Source organism: Dermochelys coriacea, chromosome 3 (genome assembly GCF_009764565.3).
Source record: "Dermochelys coriacea isolate rDerCor1 chromosome 3, rDerCor1.pri.v4, whole genome shotgun sequence".
Taxonomy (NCBI): Eukaryota; Metazoa; Chordata; order Testudines; family Dermochelyidae; genus Dermochelys; species Dermochelys coriacea.
In genome coordinates, this window is record NC_050070.1 from 63,074,013 (window position 1) to 63,099,021 (window position 25,009).

General features: G+C 41.8%; 1 protein-coding gene across 6 annotated transcripts in view; it reads left to right on the forward strand.

Moving 5' to 3' along the window:
- BCKDHB (branched chain keto acid dehydrogenase E1 subunit beta) overlaps positions 1-25,009 on the forward strand; it is a 321,362-nt gene that overhangs the window by 8,875 nt on the left and 287,478 nt on the right. For all 6 annotated transcript variants that reach the window (XM_043510555.1, XM_043510554.1, XM_043510556.1 and 3 more), the window contains exons 2-3: positions 623-700; positions 7,551-7,619. In XM_043510555.1, coding sequence (XP_043366490.1) covers positions 623-700; positions 7,551-7,619 — 147 coding nt within the window. The remainder of the gene's footprint in view (positions 1-622; positions 701-7,550; positions 7,620-25,009) is intronic.

Below are 25,009 nucleotides of genomic sequence, written 5' to 3' on the forward strand. Positions count from 1 at the left end.
CAGCTCAGTGGGAGATCTGGATGCACAGGGGCTTGTTAGGGTGCAGGGACAATGGGATTCTGCAGGGGATCCAGATGATGGTGGATGGGCTCTGTGGGGGGGGGGGGGGTAAGGCTACTTCTGCGCCCTTACAGAATGTTCTATGTTAATGAGGATCCTGGGTCTATTAGCTGTGGTATCCTGTAGGAAAGAAGGCCATGGAATGAAATTTGGGCATAGTTTGGTAAACTTTAACAGAGTGGGTAACTATCTCAAAATGGTTATTTTTTCATAAGGAAACAGTTTTACATAAGCTTATTGTCTTTATAACTTATAAAGTTACATCTGTTCTCTTGTACCTGGAGGGCAGAAGGCAGTTGCAGCATTTGCTGTCATCGTTTTGTAACTTTTGAAAGAGATCTGAAATACTGGTCATCAGTATTGCAGTTACTGGGATTATAAAGTGTGCCAAACTGCATCTCATCCATTTAAAGTCTACGCAGCAAAATAGTCCTTTTGGTCCTCATTAGCATTTTCCTTTTAAGGGCTTCAGTGGCTGCTGACTCATTTAAATTATTACTAAGTTTTTTTTTTTGTTTGTTTTTAAACAGATAAATAGCTAAATAATGTTTCTCTCATACAGGAGAAACCCAGAAAATGAATCTTTTCCAGTCCATAACTAGTGCCTTGGATAATACCTTGTCCAGAGATCCAACTGCAGGTACACTATATAACTGTAATTATGCGTCTCTCTATACTGTGAAATTAGTCATTTTTAAGATTATCTGAAACGTTTTTAATAAAATGTAGAAAAACTGATTGAGGTCCCAAATCACTAACAGAATACACCTGTAAGATTAAAAATGTATAAACAGTATACTGAAAGACTATTTACCACATTGGAACTCTGCTGCAGTTCAGTTTCTCCTGCAGCAATTGACTGCATCATTAACATCTAACGTGGAGCAGAGAGCTGCATTGCTTAACTTGCTTGGTATATGAGTAGTGACCCAAATATGTCGGGGGAAATTCAGGTCCTAGCAGGTAAACTAGTTAATTCTCATCTTAAAAAAAACAAAACTACTTTAAGTTGAAGAGTACACTTTTAGAACACTTCAGATGTTAGAGGTTTTTGAGTTTTTTTTTTTTCTAAAAATGCATTTACTTTTGAATTTTCCTGATTGTAAATGTGCATGTTTGCAATGATGATCAGAAATACCTCTGAGATCTGGCTCTGGTTTTTCATTTTGCTGCTCTAAATATTTCTGCACACCTGTAACTTAGTGTAACAAAGTTCCTCCTCTACCTTGGTGGATCTTGTGCTTATTGGCGGATTTGCTTGCCTTGGAGCTTCACTGCAGCCCTCAGTTTCGCCGTTTTCGTGAACCCACAGTCCAGGTCAACTCCTCCTGTGTCTGACCAGGAGTTGGGAGGTTTGTGGGGAACCTGGGCCCACCCTCTACTCCGGGTTCCAGCCCAGGGCCCTGTGGAATGCAGCTGTCTAGAGTGCTTCCTGGAACAGCTGTGCAACAGCTACAACTCCCTGGGGTACTTCCCCATGGCCTCCTCCCGATACCTTTTTTTATCCTCGCCATAGGACCTTTCTCCTGGTGTCTGATGATGCTTGTACTCTTCAGTCCTCCAACAGTATGCGTTCTCACTCTCAGCTCCTAGTGCATCTCAAACTGAAGTGACCTCCTTTTTTTTTTTAAACCCAGGTGCCCTGATTAGCCTGCCTTAATTGATTCTAGCAGCTTCTTGATTGGCTGCAGGTGTTCTAATCAGCCTGTCTGTCTTAATTGTCTCCAGAAGGTTCCTGATTGTTCTGGAACCTTCCCTGTGACCTTACCCAGGGAAAAGGGACCTACTTAACCTGGGGCTAATATATCTGCCTTCTATTACCCTGCTGTAGCCATCTGGCCCAACCCTGTCACATATTCCCCCCTCTCCCTCCCGCTCAACACTACAGGGTAGGGCAACTTGGGACGTCGGGCAGTGTACTCGTGACAAGCCATCTGCATTGCCATGGTGGCTTCCAGCCCGGTGTTATATGGTGAATTGGAAAGGTTGTAGGGACAGGAACCATCTGGTCACCCTTGTGTTCTTCTTTATTTCGCTGCATCCACTGGAGGGGTACATGGTCGGTCACAAGGGTAAACTGTCATCCCAGAAGGTAATAACGTAGTGTTTCCATGGCCCATTTCACAGCTAGGCACTCTCTTTCAACCACGGCGTACTTCTGCTCTCTCGGGATAAGTTTCCTGCTGAGGTAGAGGATTGGGTGTTCTTCATCTCCAACCATCTGTGATAGGACAGCTCCCAATCCTACTTCAGATGCGTCTGTTGTAAAATGAATTCTTTGTTGAAGTCTGGGGCTATAAGCACAGGGTTACTGCAGAGGGCTGTCCGTAGATCCATGAATGCTTTCTCTGCGGCATCTGTCCACTTCACCATGTCTGGACCCCGGGCTTTTATCAGGTCTGTCAGGGGACTTGCTCTGGTAGCAAATGGGGAATAAATCTTCGGTAGTAACCCACCACACCCAAAAATGCCCGGACTTGCTTTTTCCGATTTGGCTGGAGCCAATTTTGGCTAGCCTCTAGATTGTTTAGCTGGGGCTTGACCATGCCCCTTCCTACAATGTAGCCAAGGTATTTAGCCTCGGCTAGCCCTATAGCACACTTGGCTGGGTTGGCTGTGAGGCCAGCCTGTCTTAGCGTGTCCAGAACCGCTTCCACCTTTCCTAAGTGGGTTTCCCAGTCAGGGGTGTGAATAGTCACATCCTCCAGGTATGCCACTGCATAACTGGTATGGGGCTGTAGGAGCTTGTCCATAAGACGCTGAAAAGTGGCAGGTGCCCCATGCAGTCCAAAAGGAAGAACAGTATATTGAAACAGATCATCTGTAGAGAATGCCGTCTTTTCTTTCACATCTTTGGCAAGGGGAATCTTCCAGTATCCCTTCGTTAAATCAAGGGTGGTCAAAAATCGGGCATTGCTCAGGCAGTCAACTAACTCATCGATATGGGGTATGCATCGAATTTGGATATCTCATTCAGCCGGCAAAAGTCATTACAAAACCTAGTGGTGCCATTGGGTTTGGGCACCAACACAATCGGGCTTGACCACTGACTGTGGGACTCTTTGACTGCCAGCTCCAACATCCTTTACCTCTGCCTTGATCTCCTCCCTTTTTGCTGCTGGGCCTGATAGGGCCTTAAAGTTACCTTTGCCCCAGGGTCTGTGATGATGTGGTGGTATGCTTCGGTGGTCCGGCCTGGTTTGGTTGAAAACACGTCCTGGTATCGGTTGAACATCTCAGTTACCTTCTTCTTCTGGTTTGGTGTCAGATCAGTGGATATCCTGATCTGCTCCTGCATATTATTTCCCTGGATGGGGGTCTCTTGGGCCACTACACATGCCTCTTGTTGGTGACAAGGCTTTAAGAGGTTAATGTGATAAATTTGTTCTCGTTTCCGGCGTCCTGGCTACCGCACCTTGTAGGTTACTTCCCCCATGGGTTCAACCACCTCATCGGACCCCTGCCATTGGGCCAAAATCTTGCTTTCTGCCATGAGTACCAACGATCCCCTGGTTGGAACTGTCAGACTTTTGCCTGGCACTTGTAATGGGTTCGCTGGGCCTCCTGCGCCTTTTCCAAATGTTCCCGTACAATGGGGTGACCCGGGCTATCCGTTCTCGCATCTGCAACACATGGTCAATTATATTTCTCCCCTCATTGGGTTCCTCTTCCCAGGTTTCTTTTGCAATATCTAGTATGCCACAGGGGTGGCATCCATATAATAATTCAAAGAGGGAAAACCCAGTTGAGGCCTGAAGTACCTCCTGGATTGCAAACATAAGGTAGGGTAGTAGGGTGTCCCAATCCTTCGCGTCCTGACTTGCCACTTTTCTTATCATTGCCTTGAGGGTTCAGTTAAACCTTTCTACTAGCCCATCAATCTTCAGATGATAGACTGAAGATCTCGGGGTATGTATATGGAGCAGCGTACAGAGGTCCTTCATTAGCGTTGACATAAATGGGATACCTTGGTCTGTTAATATCTCCTTTGGTAGCCCCACTCGGGCAAAGATCCCCACCAACTCTTTAGCTATCGTTTGAGGCCATGTTCCACGGGGGGATGGCTTCTGGGTAGCGAGTAGCAAAATCCATAAAGACAAGTATATATTGGTGGCCCTGGACAGTCTTCTCCAGGGGTCACACTAGGTCCATGGCTATTTGCTCGAAGGGGACCTCTATGATGGGAAGGGGTACTAAAGGTGCCCTCAAGTGGGGACGGAGACTGCAGCTGACACTCCGGCCAGAAGAATTGTCGCAGGACCCGTGCCAGGATCTTCTCTACCCCCAAATGCCCCCCCCCCAAAAGAAGACTATGGGCCAGACTTAATACAGCATTCTGGTGTTTTTGAGGTACTAGGATCTGCTGTACCTTCTGCCCCTGTACTGGTGCAACCCAGTATAAGAGATTCTTCTTCATTATGAAGTAGGGTTCTGGTCCCTGGGTTTTCCCTTCCACGGGGACCCCATCTATTTCAGTCACCTCCTTCCTAATGTTGTTGTACCTTGGGTCTTCAGCCTCGGTCCCAATCCAAATTTCCTCTCCCGGGGCTATATGTCCCGAGATCTAGGGGGGCTAGTCTCGTTGCATCTACTGGTTCAGAGGCATTAGGGTGAGGGTTCAGACTCAGGTGCTTCTCCCTCTGGGTGGCCTCCTTTTCAGCTGCTTGGGTCGCCTACTACAAGAGCGATCCTCTGGCTTTGGGCCAGTATTCGGGTTCCCAAGGCCTTAGCTTTCCTTCTTTCCGTTTGTGTTTCTACGCTGTCTGGGCATGGAGAACAAATCTGGGGATATTTCAGAGAAGGTTGGGGGTTGACAGTCTACTGTGGATGCCTCACTACTTTCAGGGCTTCCCCCTTTCTCCAATTCCCCTACCGGGAGTAAGCCTCCAAACCCTGGGAAGTCCCTCCCTATGAGCACCGGGTATGGGAGTTTAGGGACTACACCTGCTGCTACCTCAGTAGTGTTCCCTTGAATCTTGATTTTTACTGGGATGGTGGCGTAATAACTAACTGTCTCATGGACGCATGTTATCCCTTTACGCTTAGCCCACAGCAGCTGACTACGCTTCACGAGCTTCCCCGAGACAAGTGTGATAGCACTTCCCGAATCAATCTGTGCTGTGGTCCCTACCTCACTGGTCTGGTGTACATATGTGGGGTTAGTGAGACCCTCATAAGGTGGATTAGGGAGCATGGGTCTGCCCAGTTTCCCCAGGTTACACTGCATAGGCTCCTCGGCATTGGGACACTGTGCAGCTATGTGTCCCCACTCCCCACAGGCGTAACATCTGTATGGCGCCTTAGGTGTTCCCCGGTCTCTTGGTTTAGGCAGTCTAACATCACGATCCTCTTCCCCCTCAGTGCTCCGACTCTTTGTTGCTTCTGGTGGGCCTTCAGCCTCTCTCTTTTTCCACCTGGGCTCTCCTGGTGGCCCAGTCACCCAAGCTCTGGAGCTGCTAGTTAAACCTGGGGTGCTTCTTCCTTAACTGGTCAGGTCAGCTCCCTCGCCGTCCTTCGCGTCTCTACCAGTGTGACAATCTTGTTGTAGGTGGAGGGTTCATTCTGGCTTACCCGGGCGCGAAGGTCTGGTGGTAGTCTTCTCATGTACTGGTCGATGACGAGAACGTCTAGTATCTTCCCCCGGACTCTGGGACTCAGTTCGTTACCACTTCCGCGCAAGATGGATAAGGTCATATAATTGGGACCATGGGATTTTGTTTTTCTGGTACCTCCACTCATGATATCGCTGGGCCCGCACTGCCGTCATTACCCCGGATCTGGCCAGGATCTCTGCTTTCTGCTGGGGGTAATCTGCTGCAGCCTCTTCAGGCAAATCATAGTAGGCCTTCTGGGCCTCCCCACACAGGAATGGAGCGAGGATGCCAGACCACTGTTCTCAGGGCCAAGCCTCCTGCAGGGCTGTCCTCTCAAAGGCCAGGAGATATACCTCTACATCATCCTCCCTCGTTATTTTTTTGCATCCAATTGCTGGCCCGCATCATCTATGTCCCATCATGACTGTGGTTCAGCTTTGTAACCTTTTTGTACTGGTACCCCTTTCACATAGCAAGCCTTGAGTGCGACCCTCTTATACCTTTAAAAAACTTTTAAAAATATATTTAACACTATTATAAATGCTGGAGAAAAAGCGGGGTTTGGGGTGGAGGCTGACAGCTCGTGACCCCCCATGTAATAATCTTGCAACCCCTTGAGAGGTTCCGACCCCCAGTTTGAGAACCCCTGCTCTAGTTTTATATATTTAATATATAAATAAGTGTTGTATTTCTCAATGAGAAATCAAAAGTAGCCTTGCCCTAAAAATCCTAAAATTATTTATAAAAAAAAAATTCAACAATCAACCAATTTAAGGGAAAGGGCTTGATCGCTTTTAAAATCTGGATCTATTTACTGTCTAATGGCTTTTTGGTGGTTTGTATAGTTGCTAGTGGATGGATAGTCCACATTGCAAAGAGCATAATAATGGTGAGTATTTAAGCTGGCAACTTGCACAGTTATTGGACTGCCTTCTTTTCCCTAAAGGTGGTCCCTCCAGATCAGAGCTGTAGTACATGGGTGGGACATTTGGAGAAACTTGCTATTTAATGGATCAATTAACATTTGTGGTGATCAGTTCAGCATTTTTCAGGAGCATTAAAATCACGTAGAAATGAAATGGGAAATGAAACCAGTTGAAGCTTACAAATATTAGTGGTTGAGGAGTCTTCACTTGTGATGTCCTTTTTTCTTTTTTTTGATTAAAAGGAAAGATTGCATCAGACCTTAAACTTTTTAAAATGGAATGTCTAAATTCAGCAGATGTTTGGTTAGTGTCATACACTAAACTTCTTGGAATTTTTAAAAGACTTTGTAGTGCTGTGGTATTAATTAAATATTTTTCTGAAATGTTCCTGCAGTAGTTTGTGAAACATAGCTAGAATAGTTTAAACAGTCTATTTTGGGCCAGAAAGTGTATTGTCATACTAACTCCTCTTCTTCCCCTTCCTGTGGCTCTCCTTTTGTTAAATGTACTGTGTGGTTTTTTTTTTTTTTTTTTTTTTTTAAAGGTAGTGCTGATCTATGAGAGTGTAGGAGAGGTAGGGGGGAATCTTGATTGCTAATGGGCATACTATATTTAAAATGCTTTGAACTTTTTGTTGATAAAAAATACAGTACTTTGAGGTCAAATTAATCCTCCTTTTGGACATGACATCTAAAATTCAATGCCTTTCATTTTAACTATAGTATTTTATAGTAGCGTATATTCAGTAAATTGTTTAGAAACCTATTAAAACTTGTTCTCGCTCAATCATGAATGTTGACACTTAAGATGTTGATGTTGAATGTAAATGGAAGCAGTAAAATTTAGGTGAGGACTGCACTAACAGTTTATAAATGGTTAGAATAGAATAAATAGGATTATCTTAATTTTCATGCTAGATGGATGTTTGTATTCATAAATAAAATTAAACTATGTATGACTTATTTTGCAGTAATATTTGGCGAAGATGTAGCCTTTGGTGGAGTCTTCAGGTGCACTGTTGGGTTGCGAGACAAATATGGTGAGTTAGCTGCTTCTGTACAAGCAATATTAGATTTAAAATCTTTCCTTTTCCTGCTGTAGCTATGATCCTAGATGAGTCTCATGGGGAAAATCATGTAAATGAGTTTGTTTTTGTTTTGGTATAGCTGAAGATCAATGTTTTTTTAACAGATTTAATGATTTTGTTTAATAGGAATTTCCAAATTAGGCATTGAACTTGGCCTCAAGTTTATAACTTAATTTTATTTTCAACTAAGTAGGCTTGCAAAAAGTTTGTTTTTGGCTTTTACAAGAATTCCAGGTTGTAGTGTCTCTTAAGATCAGATAAGATGTATTTATCTTTACTTGCAACTAGTAACCTGTGGTCATTCATACCAACTGTATTGCTTCCACAAAGAAAATGAGGTAACATGTATTTCTGGATCCTGTGTATAATTGACCAGGAACTGAGTTTAGGCCCTATATTCAATTCGGTTTTAACACTTTTTTTTTCTCCACCGAAGTATACCACTTTCTCATGTGGTTCAGCTAGCCAGTGTTAGAACCATATTTGAGCTGTCTTTAAAACTTAATTCTTTTACTCCTTTTTTTTTTTTTTTTTCTGGCCTGTGTAGAAGGAGCCTGAAAAAATATTAGTTACCTTGTCCACAAATTAACCAGGATAGTCAGTTTTGTAACCTACTAGACATGAAAAGCATAACTTGAGAAACTGTATGGAAAATAAGATGTTACTTTATCCAAGAACTGAGTGATGTGGTAAATCTCATGAATCTTGGCTTAGTAATGAGGAAAGACAGGAGGAAGTTTATACAAAACACTTGGAAATCTTAACTGTTACTTCCTCTTATGGAATCATTGTGCTGTCTGAGCATCTCTTCAATGGCACATTCTCAAGAATCCTTTTGTTCCATTATAGGAATCTGGACTCAGAAGTACAACTGATTTTTCTCTTTCAGTTGCCTAGGGGAAAGGTTGGAATTGAATTATACTGGTGTAATTCTGACTTCAGTGGAGTTAGTCCTGATTTGTGTGAGAGAAGAGTCAGGCTCATAGCTCTTTTGTTAGAGTCCTGTTCTTCTGATTAATGGTGTTTTTTCGCAGAACATGCAAAGAAGTCCTTTCTGAATTTCTGCTTTACAATTGAAATAGCTCTCTTCTGGTTACCCATAGAATGTATGGTTTTTAACTTGGCTTTTGTGGTTCTAATAAAAAAACATTATCAGAGTGTAAAATGTCAGTGTTTCATGTACTACATGCTGGGTAATATCTATAGCTACCTGCATGGTAGTTAAGAGTAATAGGAGATAAGATAGTATGCATCAGTGATTGCCTTAAGCACGCAAGGGAGACCTTGTCTACACTGCCCTGCAATTCAGACTACAGGGATGTGAATTACAGCAAGCTCTGAAGTGCTGCGCTGTAACTACCTTGTGTGGATGCTGTAGGCTGAACAAAAAGGTACCTAGTTCACGTTATTGACTACTTTTAATGTGAACTAGGAAATTTTTTGTTCTCATACAGTGTCGACATGGGGAGTTACAGCGCAGCATTCTGGTGTTTATGTAATTTACCCCACTGTAATTCAAACTGTGGGGCAGTGTAGACCAGCCCTAAGCCTGTCTGACTTAACTAGTTTCAGAGTAGCAGACGTGTTAGTCTGTATTCGCAAAAAGAAAAGGAGTACTTGTGGCACCTTAGAGACTAACAAATTTATTTGAGCATAAGCTTTTGTGAGCTACAGCTCACTTCATTGGATGCATTCGGTGGGCATATCTTCTTTCTATTCCTCACCCTCTTTCTTACTGTAACATTCAAATAGGCTACCGGTCTATCTTTTATCTGTAACTTTGTTCATGGTAGGCAAATTTAAAAATCATAGCTACAGAAATCTAACACCATAAACTTTTGAATACTAATATTTGCATTAGAATAAGATCTCTGTGACATTACATTTGGTTGCTGTGAAAATTAACACAAGATTTCAACGGGGAAATAAGCAGCAGGAGCAGATGGGTTCTCAAGCAAATATCCTGTTTCTGTGCAAATGTCTCTAGTAGTAAAGCACAAGGGAAAGCAAATACAAGTTGTATTACCAGGAGACTGTTTACACAGTGTAATGTATATGCAAAAAATAAAGTCCTTATGATACTCTTACCAATGAGGGCCAAAAGGATCTTTTAAGTGTTTGTTGTTGAAGGTTTTTTCCACTAACCAGCAAAACAGCAATAAGCAAATATAAATACTAACAAATGATCTGGTATCGTACCAATGTGTTGGTGTAAAATGTGAGCGTTTTTATTTTTCCTCCTTTTGTTTTTTTGTTTAGTTTTTTTTTTTCTGGTATATAATCCTCAAGATCACTAGATGGCAGTCTGGCTCTGAAAATAGTACTCTTAAGAGCAAGTTGGTAGTCCCTTTTTAATTAAATGCAGGGAGCAAGATCTAAATACCAATTTATATACTTGTAGGCAGAATTTAGTTTATTAATGGCTCAGTACTAACCAGATGTTACTCAATGTCAAGACTACAGTGCAGAGAAGTTGGGGGGGGGGGAAGTATTTTAAAATAGAGATTTCTTCTTTCAGTGAGTCTAAATTGACTGGTTTCAGAGTAGCAGCCGTGTTAGTCTGTATTCGCAAAAAGAAAAGCAGTACTTGTGGCACCTTAGAGACTAACAAATTTATTAGAGCATAAGCTTTCGTGAGCTACAGCTCACTTCATCTAAATTGACTGTGTGCTATGAAAGCCATTTAAACCTCACATGTATCTTATGCTTATCTCGGGAAGAAGGTTTCAGAGTTGTGTGTGTGTGTGTGTGTGTGTGTGTGTGTATATAAATCTCTCCTCTGCTTTTTCCACCAAATGCATCCGATGAAGTGAGCTGTAGCTCACGAAAGCTTATGCTCTAATAAATTTGTTAGTCTCTAAGGTGCCACAAGTACTCCTTTTCTTCTCAGGAAGAAGGTGTCAAGAGGAAAAAATAAAATCATAATTTTAAATCAGGTCAGCACTTAAAATGTCTAGTTATGAGACTACATATAATTAAATACTTTAGCTTAGAATTTAAATGCACAGAAATTAGTAAATAAAAGTTTATTTCTCACAGCAGCTGAAACTTGTTAGTGTCTGAATTAAACCTATGGTAATTCTTCAGAGTCCCTTTGTGGCAGATCCAATTATGTATTGGTATTCACACGTTTTTGCTACTTCTCAACAATGAAGGTGTTGCTCTGGGACACATGAGATATATGTATTGATGTCCTTACGGGGATAAGAGTAGAAAAGGTCATACATGCCCTTTCCCTCTTTGTTCTGCCTCAGGACTTTATGGGCATTGGGTGGTCTATTCTTTCTCTTTTTTCATAAACGTGCTTGGGCATCAAATGTATGGCCCAGAGTCTGTGTTAGGCCCACCTGGTGTATTTGGGTCCTGCGTGACATATTCAGACTGCAGAATGTCAGCTTCTGAAATAAAATTCTAGCTCTCATGGTTTTGAGAACTTCCCAAATCAACAGAGTAAAAGAACAAAATGTTTACTTTCCTGAGTCTGTATGTGGTTTGTGGCTTTGAGAGGTATGATCTCCCATGTGCCCTATTAATCTAATCAGAGTATGAGGTAAAGGACACTTTGTCAACATTAACTATTATATTGCTGATAATTTTAGCATGTGGATTGGGGAAAGGAGTGAGAAATCTAGTGGTGGGAGAGGAGGATTATTGTAGGGAAGGAAATGCAGAAGGAAGAAGAAAGGAGAGACAGGAAAGACAAATAGACTAGGGGGAGGCAAGAGAAAAACAATAGTTGGCAAAAAGAAAAGGAGTACTTGTGGCATCTTAGACTAACAAATTTATTTGAACGTAAGCTTTCGGGAGCTACACGAAAGCTTATGCTCAAATAAATTTTAGTCTCTAAGGTGCCACAAGTACTTTTTTTTTTCTTTTTTTTTCTTTTTTGCGAATACAGATTAACACAGCTACTACTCTTAAACAATAGTTGGGTGGGACGGGGTTTATTTCCCACTGAATGTGACAATGAAGTAATTAAATTATGATGATGAAACTTTTAGTTACTAGTAAAGGCCAAATTCTATCCTGTTTCTTGAAATCTTCATGCTGACAGTAGAGTTCTGCTGTGAATGTAAGGAGATATAGAGTCCCAAAGCTGTGTTCAGGTCAATGGACTGTAACTAAAAGTGGAATTTAGCCTTCTTTACTGAGTAAATTTGACATGCTGTCCTATAGCTAGGAAAATACTGGGGATTTCGTAAATAACTGTAGTGGCAGGCTTTAAGTGGCTGCTCCTTTTTGTACTGATGAGTTGCTAATAAGTCTTCACTACCATGCAAGGTTTATGCAGAGCATCTGCAGTTAGCTCATAGAGAACTGCTGGCTGGAGGGTCAAGAGTATTTTCCTGCTCCCGCTGTGGGTGTGATGAGTGTTACTTTCTCCTTTAAAGATCCGCAACTTCTAGGAAGAAGGATGTCAGTGCTCCATACTACATGGCTCCTGAAGACATTGCTGGGCTGGAACAGTGTGCTACGGTCTTTTAAAATTAGTTCTGTGTAATCCCCAGAGGGCCTCCCATTGTGAGGGGTATCACACATGATGTAGACACACTTGAGGTCTGCATGCTCCGTAGGAGCCATCTTCTTTTGTCTCTGATAAAGACAGTTGTGGTTTAAACTTTACATCCCTGGTCTCAGTCTGGTTCCAGAAGTACAGCAGCTGCAGTAGATTCATGAAGAAGACACTCTTAGATGCCTGACCATGCTAGAAAGCATGACAGGAACAACCAAAGTGGCCAACTCTTTCCCACGAGTCCAGTGGGAGGGACATTGGATCACCAGGCTTCCTCTTGTCTATCCCTGCTTATTGGAGAGACTTTACCATACTGGACTGAGAATGTTCAATCTTCAGTGATCCTGGGTTGAGGTTTGCAAAGGTAATAAGAAACTGAATTCTCACTACTATTTTTATTTTTTTATTTTTAATTTTTTATTCTTTTGGAGGGAAAAATTGCATCCCTAAGTTTTAATACACTGTGGAGTTCAACTATGTCTCTCTGCTAGGGACTGAGACATGTCATTCCATATTCTTTCTGAAAATGTTCTTCTGATATGATATGAATGACATAACTGAGGTATACTTTATGCAAGATGGCTCATGTAAGATATCATTGGAAAGATTATGATTTATTGAATGCGATTATCCAATTTGTATGCCTGTATCATTTCTGTATCTGAAGTTGGGAATATTGACTATATATCTGTATTTCAACTGTGCTACTTTGGGTGACGCCCACTGCTAACACTTCAGGTACAACAATGGAAAAGTCAGACAGGGCAGATGGCCCATCAGCAAGGACAATGAACTGCTAAAAGCTTGGTCTTCCTGTGGACCCTCCATACCGCCACTGACTCATGGACTCTGTGATCCTACAGAGTCAGGTGGTCTTGTGACCTGATACTAAAACATTACCTGGGAATGTTACAAGACAAGGGAAGGGAGGTCAAGTTTGGGGAAACGAAAGGATTCCTGTCTTATGTAAAACCTATTTAAGAGTGGGGAGGAAGGCAAACAGGACTCCTCTCCTTGGCCTGTCTTCCCAAGAAGAAAAACTGAAGGCAGGGGAGTATCCACACTGAGACGGGTGCAGTTGAAAGGGAATATAACTGGAACTCTGAACCATGGGAAACTTTGCAACCTGTCTGCAACAATATCTAGGATGAAAAATACTATTTGAAACTCATTTCTTTAGTGAAACTAGCTGTGTGTGTGTGTGTGTGTGTGTGTGTTTTCATTTGCTTAGTAATCTGCTTTTGTTTTGTTCTGTTACCCCTTATCTGCCTTTTATAGTTAATAAAATTTGTTTTGTTTATTAAACTCAGTTTCTGCCATTTCTAACGGGGGTGGGGCAAGAAGTGTGCAGAGGAGAGGCCAGGGGCTAGCCTCCCCAGCCAGGAGCTTGGGGGTGGGGCAGGACGGTTCTGCGGGCCAGATGTGGCCCGCGGGCTGTAGTTTGTCCACCTCTGGTCTAGTGGGTAGCGTACTACACTGGTACATTGGAGACCTAGATTCAATTTCTGGCTCTGCCACTGCCTTCCTGCATTACTTTGGACAAATCCGTTCACTCTTTCTATACTTTCATTACCCATCTGTAAACTGGAGATCACAATTAATCCCTCCTTTGGTCTATTTGGATAGTAAGATGTTTGTAGGCACTGTCTCTTATGTTTGTACAGTGCTTAACATAATTGGGGACCTGAATTACAGTGGAGTTCTTGGGCACTACTATAATATAAATGTTTACAAATTGAAGTCTAAAAATAGCCTCTCGAAAACAAACATCTGAACAATATCCTTAAATCTTGTATGTGACGCTTCCTGAGGGCACCCAGGCTAGTGAAGCATTTCACTACATCTGCCCTTAGTGTGCAGAAGCTTTGTCTGTCCCTGCCTGGGATCAGTGCCCAGATAACACAAGCACTCTCTTCCCAATCTGCTAAGGACCTGTTGATCTTCCGCAGGATAGTGATAGGCAACTTCCAGTCTCTGAGCCCTTCAAGCATTGCCCTGGAATGTTCAGCTGCTGTTCTCTAGGACATTCACAGAATTCACAGATCCACTGTTCTCAAAGGAACAGCACACCTCCGCTTACTGGGATCACTGTTCTGCTTAACTCATGGCACTTATATTTGTTTATAGTGAAAACAAGTATAAACTTAGACATTCTTCTGTCTCAAAGATTAGCACACCCAAAATCTTCCTCCCAGCTTGTAACAGCCAGGGTCGCCGTGACCCTGTGTTAATAAGACAAGCATGCTGGCTGCTGGTCCCCTAGGTGAAGGATACCATATGTCTCCCTGCACGCTCCTGATATACCAGACGAATTATTTTATCTGAGTCATAAACAAGATTTCCCCCCCCCCCCCCCCCCCCGCTCTGTGTTCCTTTTCTGGAGATTTTGCAATCTCTTGTTGACTTCACAGTCTTGTTTAGCTGGTAGCTCTGTATGCAAGTAGACTTCCCTTGTAAGACAGTCATGGTCAGCCAGGGAAAGAATTGTCTCCTGCCTGACCCAGAATCTATTTATCACCGTCTGTGACCTGTCTTAACATTACATACCTCAGAACACTGTTTTTAGTGTAGATACATAACTTTTAAAATGACTGATGACCAGTGAGCTATGGGCTCTTAACAGAGACTTTACATGCTGCCCTTTGGCTTACTATTATGCAAACGTCAGACCCAGGAAATCACTATGCACCCCTTATCCCCTCTAGCAGTTGTCATCAATGGGTCTTTAGGTCTAAGTGTACACCAACTTTTTGTGATTTATATTTCATATAAATACTTAAACTAAGAGCTGAATGGCATGGACCTACCTCATTAGACATGACGTATGAGTAAATAAAACAGGATTTGGCCCTAAATTTTACAATACTTAAAAAATCAAGTTTTCTTTTATTTAAAATGTATTTGGTTTCAGCTGCCCCCATTGTGTTGCCTAATCATAGTGGACAAGTAAATGGAATAGAATAGCAAATAAATGGTAGGCAGGTATAAGAACAGTGTTGTAGACGTAATTAAAAATGAAATTGTTTATTGACCTGTGGTTTTGAAGCTGAGAAATACTAACTTTGAATTCAAACCAGCCGGTATATAGAAAAGTCTTTTCTTCTGGACAGTTTGTCACAAAAATCTCATTTGTGAAAGAAACTTGTTTCTGAGTAGCAGCCGTGTTAGTCTGTATTCGCAAAAAGAAAAGGACTTGTGGCACCTTAGAGACTAACAAATTTATTTGAGCATAAGCTTTCGTGAGCTACAGCTCACTTCATCAGATGCATTTGGTGGAAAATACAGTGGGGAGATTTCTATGCACACAGAGAATATGAAACAATGGGTTTTATCATACACACTGTAAGGAGAGTGATCACTTAAGATGAGCCATCACCAGCAGCAGTGGGGGGAAAGGAGGAAAACCTTTCATGGTGACAAGCAAGGTAGGCCATTTCCAGCAGTTAACAAGAACATCTGAGGAACTGTGGGGGGTGGGGTGGGGGGGGAGAAATAACATGGGGAAATAGTTTTACTTTGTGTAATGACTCATCCATTCCCAGTCTCTATTCAAACCTAAGTTAATTGTATCCAGTTTGCAAATTAATTCCAATTCAGCAGTCTCTCGTTGGAGTCTGTTTTTGAAGCTTTTTTGTTGAAGGATAGCACTCTCAGGTCTGTAATCGAGTGACCAGAGAGATTGAAGTGTTCTCCGACTGGTTTTTGAATGTTATAATTCTTGACGTCTGATTTGTGTTCATTTATCCTTTTACGTAGAGACTGTCCAGTTTGGCCAATGTATATGGCAGGGGGCATTGCTGGCACATGATGGCATATATCACATTGGTAGATGTGCAGGTGAGCTAGCCTCTGATAGTGTGGCTGATGTGATTAGGTTCTATGATGGTGTCCCCTGAATAGATATGTGGACAGAGTTGGCAACGGGCTTTGTTGCAAGGATAGGTTCCTGGGTTAGTGGTTCTGTTGTGTGGTATGTGGTTGCTGGTGAGTATTTGCTTCAGATTGGGGGCTGTCTGTAAGCAAGGACTGGCCTGTCTCCCAAGATCTGTGAGAGTGATGGGTCGTCCTTCAGGATAGGTTGTAGATCCTTGATGATGCGTTGGAGAGGTTTTAGTTGGGGGCTGAAGGTGATGGCTAGTGGCGTTCTGTTATTTTCTTTGTTGGGCCTGACTTCTGGGTACTCTTCTGGCTCTATCGATCTGTTTCTTCACTTCAGCAGGTGGGTGTTGTAGGAATGCATGATAGAGATCTTGTCGGTGTTTGTCTCTGTCTGAGGGGTTGGAGCAAATGCGGTTATATCGTAGCGCTTGGCTGTAGACAATGGATCGAGTGGTATGATCTGGATGAAAGCTAAAGGCACGTAGGTAGGAATAGCGGTCAGTAGGTTTCCGATATAGGGTGGTGTTTATGTGACCATCGCTTATTAGCACCATAGTGTCCAGGAAGTGGATCTCCTGTGTGGACTGGTCCAGGCTGAGGTTGATGGTGGGATGGAAATTGTTGAAATCCTGGTGGAATTCCTCAAGGGCTTCTTTTCCATGGGTCCAGATGATGAAGATGTCGTCAATGTAGCGCAAGTAGAATAGGGGCATTGGGGACGAGAGCTGAGGAAGCGTTGTTCTAAGTCAGCCATAAAAATGTTGGTATACTGTGGGGCCATGCGGGTACCCATCGCAGTGCCGCTGATTTGAAGGTATACATTGTCCCCAAATGTGAAATAGTTATGGGTCAGGACAAAGTCACAAAGTTCAGCCACCAGGTTAGCCGTGACAGTATCGGGGATACTGTTCCTGACGGCTTGTAGTCCATCTTTGTGTGGAATGTTGGTGTAGAGGGCTTCTACATCCATAGTGGCTAGGATGGTGTTTTTAGGAAGATCACCAATGGACTGTAGTTTCCTCAGGAAGTCAGTGGTGTCTCGAAGATAGCTGGGAGTGCTGGTAATGTAGGGCCTGAGGAGGGCGTCTACATAGCCAGACAATCCTGCTGTCAGGGTGCCAATGCCTGAGATGATGGGCGTCCAGGATTTCCAGGTTTATGGATCTTGGGTAGCAGATAGAATACCCCAGGTCGGGGTTCTAGGGGTGTGTCTGTGCAGATTTGTTCTTGTGGTTTTTCAGGGAGTTTCTTGAGCAAATACTGTAGTTTCTTTTGGTAACTCTCAGTGGGATCAGAGGGTAATGGCTTGTAGAAAGTGGTATTGGAGAGCTGCCTAGTAGCCTCTTGTTCATATTTCAACCTATTCATGATGATGACAGCACTTCCTTTGTCAGTCTTTTTGATTATGATGTCAGAGTTGTTTCTGAGGCTGTGGATGGCATTGTGTTCTGCACGGCTGAGGTTATGGGGCAAGTGATGCTGCTTTTCCACAATTTCAGCCCATGCATGTCGGCGGAAGCACTCTATGTAGAAGTCCAGTCTGCTGTTTCGACCTTCAGGAGGAGTCCACCCAGAAGCCTTCTCTGAGGCCTCATCAGTGCTGAGTAGAATGGGACAGATATCTCCTGTGTCTGATATGACATTTCTATTAATACACTCCGGAATGATGATCTTTTTTTGTAACTGCATCATGTTGACTCTTTCAGTTTGTGATCCAAACCCCCAGATTCTTGTCAGCAGTAATTGCGCATTTGATTTTTCCTTTCCAAGTGAAGTACTTTGCAGTTGTCTTTATTGAATTTCATCTTGTTGAGTTTAAATAAATTCTCAAATTTGTCAGGGTCATCTTGAACTCTAATCCTGTCCTCCAAAGTGCTTGCAACTCCTTCTAGCTTGGTGTCATCCACAAATTTTATAAGCATACTCTTCATTCCATTGTTTGAATCATTGATTAAAGTGTTGAACAGTATTGGACTAAGGATTGACCTCTCCACTAGATAGGCGTTTCCAGTCTGACAATGAACCATTGATAACTACTTTTTAAGTTCAGTCTTTCAACCAGTTTTGTACTCACCATATATAATTTCATCTAGACCGCATATCCCTAGTTTGCTTATAAGAATGTCATGTGTCACTGTGTGAAAAGCCTTACTATAATCAAAATATAGCACATCTCTTGCTTCATCGATATCGGGTAGGTCAGTAACCCTGTTAAAGAAGGAAGTTAGGTTGGTTTGGTATGATTGTTCTTGACAAATCCAAGCTGTCCATTCCTTACCAACCTATATATCCTCTAAGTGCTTACAAACTGATTGTTTAATAATTTGTTCCAGTAACTTTGATACCTGGAAAGATAGTTTGACAGGTCTAGAATTCCCAGGGTCCTCTGTCCCCCTTTTTAGAGATAGGTACTAGGTTTGCACGTCTGCCGTCCTCTGGAGACTTAAGAGTTCTCCAAAAGTTCTCAAAGATAATCACTAATGGTTCTGAGATTACTTCAGCTAGTTCCTTAAGAGCTCTAGGATGAATTTCCTGCCTGCTTGAATACCTCTAACTTATCTAAATATTTTTTACCCTGTTCTTTCCCAATTTTTCAAGTGTGTTCCTTTCTCCTTGATAATATTAACTGTGTTGAATATCTGGTCATCATTAACCCATTTTAGTGGAGACTGAAGCAAAATAGATATTAAACGCCTCAGCCTTCTTGATATCGGTTATTAGCTCTCCTTCCCCACTAAGTAGTAGACCTACACTTTCCTTCATCTTTCTCTTGCTGCTAATGTATTTAAAGCAGTGGCTCTCAACTTTTCTAGACTACTGTATCTCTTTCAGGAGTCTGATTTGTCTTGCATACCCCAAGTTTCACCTCATTTAAAAACTACTTGCTTACAAAAACAGACACAAGAATACAAAATTATCACAGCACGCTATTACTGAAAAATGCTTTTTCTTATTTTTACCATGTAATTATAAAGTAAATCAACTGGAATATAAACATTGTACTTAAATTTCAGTGTATAGTATATGGAGCAATATAAACAAGTTGTTGTATGTATGAAATTTTAGTATGACTTTACTATTGCTTTTTATGTAGCCTCTTGTAAAACTAGGCGAATAACTAGATGAGTTGATGTACCCCCTTGGAAGACCTCTGAGTACCCTCAGTAGTATGCATATCCCTGGTTGAGAACCACTGATTTAAAGAACTTCTTATTTTGACAGGTTTCAGAGTAGCTGCCGTGTTAGTCTGTATTCGCAAAAAGAAAAGGAGGACTTGTGGCACCTTAGAGATTAACAAATTTATTTGAGCATAAGCTTTCATGAGCTACAGTTCACTTCATTGGATGCATTCTTCTTATGTGATATCCCTTTCTAGGTGTAACTCATTTTGTGTCATAGCTTTTCTGATTTTTGTCCTTACATACTTATGTTCTTTTGAACTTAGCAATTTGTCCATGTTTCCACTTTTTGTTGGATTCCTTTTTAATTTTCCATCATTAAGAGCGTTTGAAGGAGCCGTATTGGACACTTACTACTGTTTCTATTTTTTTTCTTCATGTTTGAATGGCTTGTAGTTGTACCTTTTTAGTATAGTTTCTGTGAGAAACTAATCTGCTCTTCTGAACTCCTTTTTCCTTTAGCTTTTCTTCCCATAGGTCCTTACCTATAAGTTCTCTGAGTTTGTCTGCCTTTCTGGTGTCCATTGTCAGTATTCTGTTGCTCTCAGTCCTTCCTTTCCTTAGAATCATGGAATTTGTCATATTATATGATCACTTTCACTCAAATTGCCTTTCACCTTCAGACTCACTACCAATTTCTCCCTTTTGGTCAGAATAAAGTCTAAAATGACTGTACCCTGGTTGCGTCCTCCACTTACTAAAACAAAAAGCTGTGCCCAATACTTTCCAAGAACTTATTGGAAACTTTGTGTTTTACCATATTATTTTTCCAACAGGTGTCTGGATAGTTAGTCTCCCATTACTATCAGGTCTTACATTGAATATCTCTGGTATTCTAGAAATTCCTCATCCATCTCTTGTTCTTGATTTGGTGGTGTAACAGACCCCTTAGCATGACATCATCCCTAATTTTTTTTACCTGTTTTATCGTTCCCCAGAAACTTTCAGGTGGTATGCCTCTTACCTTCTTCTGGACCTCAGAACAAGTGTATATGTTCTTGATGTATAATGCAACACTTCCTTTCTTTCCTAACAAGCTACATTCTTCTGTGCCATTATTCCAGTCATGCGACTTATCCCACCAAGTCTCTGTGATGCCAGTTAAGTCATAATTTAGCTAATGTACTAATTGTCATGCTGTCAGGAACCAAGCAGTAAGCTGCTCCAATCTCAGGACAGACTGTCAGAAAACAAGGGCAGACACCCCAAACTAGTGGTATATTTTTAAGTAGCTTTCACTAAGCCAGTAATAAATGTGAACTCCTGGATCACTTTACCAGTCTTACCCTGGAGTCACAGACACTTCCGTTAGCCTCTCCAGTCTATATTGCGACCCAGGCAAACTGAATTTTGTGATAAAAGGTTACTTAAACTTAAAATCACACTATATCCGGTTTCTCCCAGTCCTAAGAGACCAGTCACTTATCCCAGATCAATTGGTACTCTGGATTTTTGCATCAGAGAGGAGGCTGGCAGCCAAGCCCATAACTAACTCTAGGTTTATTAGCTAAGAGAAGGAAATGAGTTAATAAGTGTGACTCACTTGTACATATAGTTTAACTGCTTTAACCAATCTATAATTACCAGTGGTGGCAGAGATGTAGTAATATATACCAATTTATCAAAAGTCTTTCAGTGCTACTCAGAATAACTCTGGGTATCTCCATCTTCTTGTTCACTTATTCTGTCCTGTTAGAATCCAAACAGTCCAGAGATAAAGGATCTTTGAATCCATATTTATCGTATCTTCATACAGAAAGCAAGCTGTCTCTCTAACCACATGGGCTTTTCCTTTGAGGGTGAGGTGAGGAGTGCACTTAGACTTCTGATCTCCAGCTATATACATAATAACCACTTGCTTTGAAATTAGCATTTTCTATTAGTCTTTAAGTCCTTCATTAGCATTTCACCAAGATTTTTGATGGGTAACTTAGTTATAAGGGTATTTACCATCTAAATATTTAAAAATTTGTTAGTCTCTAAGGTGCCACAAGTACTCCTTTTCTTTTTGCGAATACAGACTAACACGGCTGCTACTCTGAAACCTGTAAATATTTTCTGTTACATTATGACCGGAACAGATAAGTGAAAATATACAAGTAATATTCCACTAGTTTTCATGAAGTTTAAACATCTGAATACGCACTTGTACATCTAACCATTACTTGGTTGGGACCCCTTGGGGTCGTGAGGTTATGATATGGGAGGTTGCGAGCTGCCAGCCTCTACCCCAAACCCGCTTTGCCTCCAGCATTTATAATAGTGTTAAATATATAACAGGTTTCAGAGTAGCAGCCAAGTTAGTCTGTATTCGCAAAAAGAAAAGGAGTACTTGTGGCACCTTAGAGACTAACAAATTTATTTGAGCATAAACTTTTGTGAGCTACAGCTCACTTCATCGGATGCATGCAGTGGAAAATACAGTGGGGAGATTTACACACACACACACACACACACACACACACACACACACACACACACACAACATGAAACAATGGGTTTTATCATACACACTGTAAGGAGAGTGATCACTTAAGATGAGCCATCACCAGCAGCGGGGAGGGGGGGAAGGAGGAAAACCTTTCATGGTGACAAGCAAGGTAGGCTATAGTGTTTTTAATTTATAAGGAGCGTCCCACTCAGAGGCTTGCTATGTGAAAGGGGTCACCAGTACAAAAATCTGAGAATCCCTGCTCTAGCATGACCTGATCAGCTAGTGTCATACCCTCAGTGCAAAAATTGTATATGAATGGGAGTCACTGACACTCCTGAATACATCTCAGGGTTCTCCCATTCTTTATAAGGCATCAGCCATTACATTCTCCTTTCCCTGGATATGAATTATTTCCATATTAAATTCCTGTAGGGTTAAACTCCAAGTAAAATCTTGAATTGGTGCCCTTGCCTTGGTGCAGCCACGTCAAAGGGGCATGATCGCTTAAAACATTTTTTTTTTTTTTTTTTTTTTTTACACAAATAAGGCTTAAGTTGCCTAAGAGCCCAGACAGTGGCATATTATTCTTTCTCAATGACCGCATAATCTTGTTCAGTGGGGGGGTGAGTTTTAAGTTCTTAAGTAGGCAGTAGGATTGCCTCTTGCTTCCTATTCCATCTTGGATCACTACTGTGCCCAAACCAGTGTTGGAAGTATCAGTACACGGCACGAATGGTTAGCTGAAATCAGGGCTGACCAAAAGAGGCTCTTTTTAGACAAAGCCTCTTTTATGTTCTGGAAGCCTTTCTCACAGGCTGCTTTCCATATCACCTGGCCTAGTTTTATAAGGTCTGCTATGGGGGCTCCAGTGTCACTAAACCCCTTTACAAACCTTCAGCAATAGTTGGCCAGGCCAATAGAGGACTGGATCTGCTTCTTGGTTTGAGGGGCAGGCCAGTTCTGAATGGCCTCTACGTTTAGAGGGTTGGGGTGAACTAACCCACTGGCCACCTGTGTTGTGTAGGTAGGACACCTCTGCAGCCCCCATCTTGCAGTTGGAGATCTTGACAGTGAGGTTGGCTTTTTTTTTTTTTTTTTTGTAATGCAATTCACACATGGTCTTGCCAGGAGTTACTGAAGATAGCCAAGTCAATCATCTATATTGGCACTGGCAAATGTTTGTAACCTCTGCAGTACCTCATTAACAAGCTGCTGAAAGGTAGTCCCTGAATTTATTAATCCAAAACCCATAAACTTAAATTCATATAGTCCAGATTCCACTACAAAAGCAGATTGATTTTTTTTTTTTAAACTGGGCATCAGCATCTAAGAGAATTTGCTAGTACCCACAAATCAAATCTGGTGTGCTTGTTTTGCACCCCAACAGGTCCCGTAAGTCCTCTCTTTGGGGTATAGGGTATGGGTCAGGCTGGGTGATAGCATTTAGTTTTCTTTAATCTACACAGTCTTACGGCTTTGAATTTTTGTAGTACCATTACAATAGCAGGGGCTTTTCAATGTAGGTCTTGTCTACACTGCCACTTTACAGCATTGAAACTTTCTCGCTCAAGGGTGTGAAAAAACAACCCCCTGAGCGCTGCAAGTTTCAGCGCTGAAAAATGGCAGTGTAGATAGTGCACCAGTTGGGAGCCACTCCCCTCGTGTGGTGGTTTTTTTTTTTTACAGAATCGGGAGAGCTCTCTCCCAGCGCTGATACCTCGACTACACAGCAACATTAAAGCACTGCTCTTCCCTTTTTGTGATTACCCTCCTTTCAAGCATGCTTCCCTCCTCCTCCTGGAATTGTTTCTGCATTTCTCCTTTAGCCCAGTATGCTCTTCTAAGCGGTGGGTGGGACCCCAAGGTTTGAATGGAGTGCACGGTCTTGTCAGTTAAACCTGTTAAATACCTGTTTTTGTGGTGCTTTAAAAGGGTGAGCATTTCCTGCTTTTGGGTTGGATTTAAACCTGCCCCAAACTCAATGCTTTCCAGAGAAGTTTCTCCCCTGCTCTCTTTGACCAAATCAATTAAAGGGATTCATAATGTTTTCTCATCACAATAAATCATGTTTATTGCTGTCTTCCTTTCATGGTAAGCTTTTAATCTATAGATATTCACTGTGTGCACATCTCCTCTGCCAGTGGGCTTCCTTACATTATATGTGACTTAATTCACTCTTTCAATCACCCCGTGAAGGTCCTTCCCAATAATCCTTTATTTTTCCTCACAGGAATCAGCACTTACACCAGATCACCAATATCAAATGATCTTTCTTCAGTATGCCGTTCATACCAAACTTTCCAAGTTTCCTGACTTTTATTAAGGTTCTGTTAGACTAAATCCATCATAATCTCAAATTCTCTTTAAAATGAGTTTCCCTACTGGCTGCCCTGTTTCCTCAGTATTGCCCTTTCAAGAGCCTCCAATCAAATCAAGGGGTCCCCTCATTTGCCTCCCATACAGGAGATCAAAGGGGGAAAACCCAATAGATTCTTGGGGAACACTTCTGTATGATTATAAAAAGTAAGGAAGTAATAGGTCTGTCGTCTTCACACTGGGAGACGTACATTCTTAGCATAGTTTTTTATGGTTCCATTAAATCTTCCCACAAGCCCATTAGTTTCTTGGTGATAAGGAACAGCTTTTAAATGCTTCACTCCATGTAATTCCTGTAACCTTTTAAAGACTTCAGACATGAAGATTGCACCATGGTCTGACAAGATTTCTCTGGGAAAGCCTACTCTGCTGAAAATGATGAATAAAGCTGTAGCCACTGATTCAAATTCAATATTAAACAAGGTTGTGGCTTCAGGATACCTAGTGGCAGAACCCCCCACAAGAAGTATATATCTCTTTCCATTGCTGGAAGGTTTAATGAGAGATCCCACAATATCTGCAGACACTCTGGCAAATGCCTCTTTAATAATGGGAAAAGGCTGCAGTGGTGCTTTGCAATGTCCCTTTAATCCCTTATGCTTCTGACAGAAGTCACAACTTTTACAATAATCTTTTACTGTCTCAAATATGTGAGGCCAATAGAAATTTTGTTTCAGTCTCAGTTTTTTTCCCCCCCACTCCTGACTGTTCTGCAAATGAGCAGTCATGGGCTATCTGGAGCAATTCTCTCCTATATCTTTCAAGTACAACTACCAGCTTGCAAATCTTGCCAGGGTACCTCTTCTTCTCTATAGGAGCTTCCGTACAGAAAAACCTTGTATAAAAAAATCTACCTTTTTACTTCCCCAGCTGGGGCATCATTCTGAGCTACAATCCTCTCTTCTTCCAAAGAAGTATCAGCTTGCTGAGCAGTCATAAACTCCTTTTATGTTTTACTTCA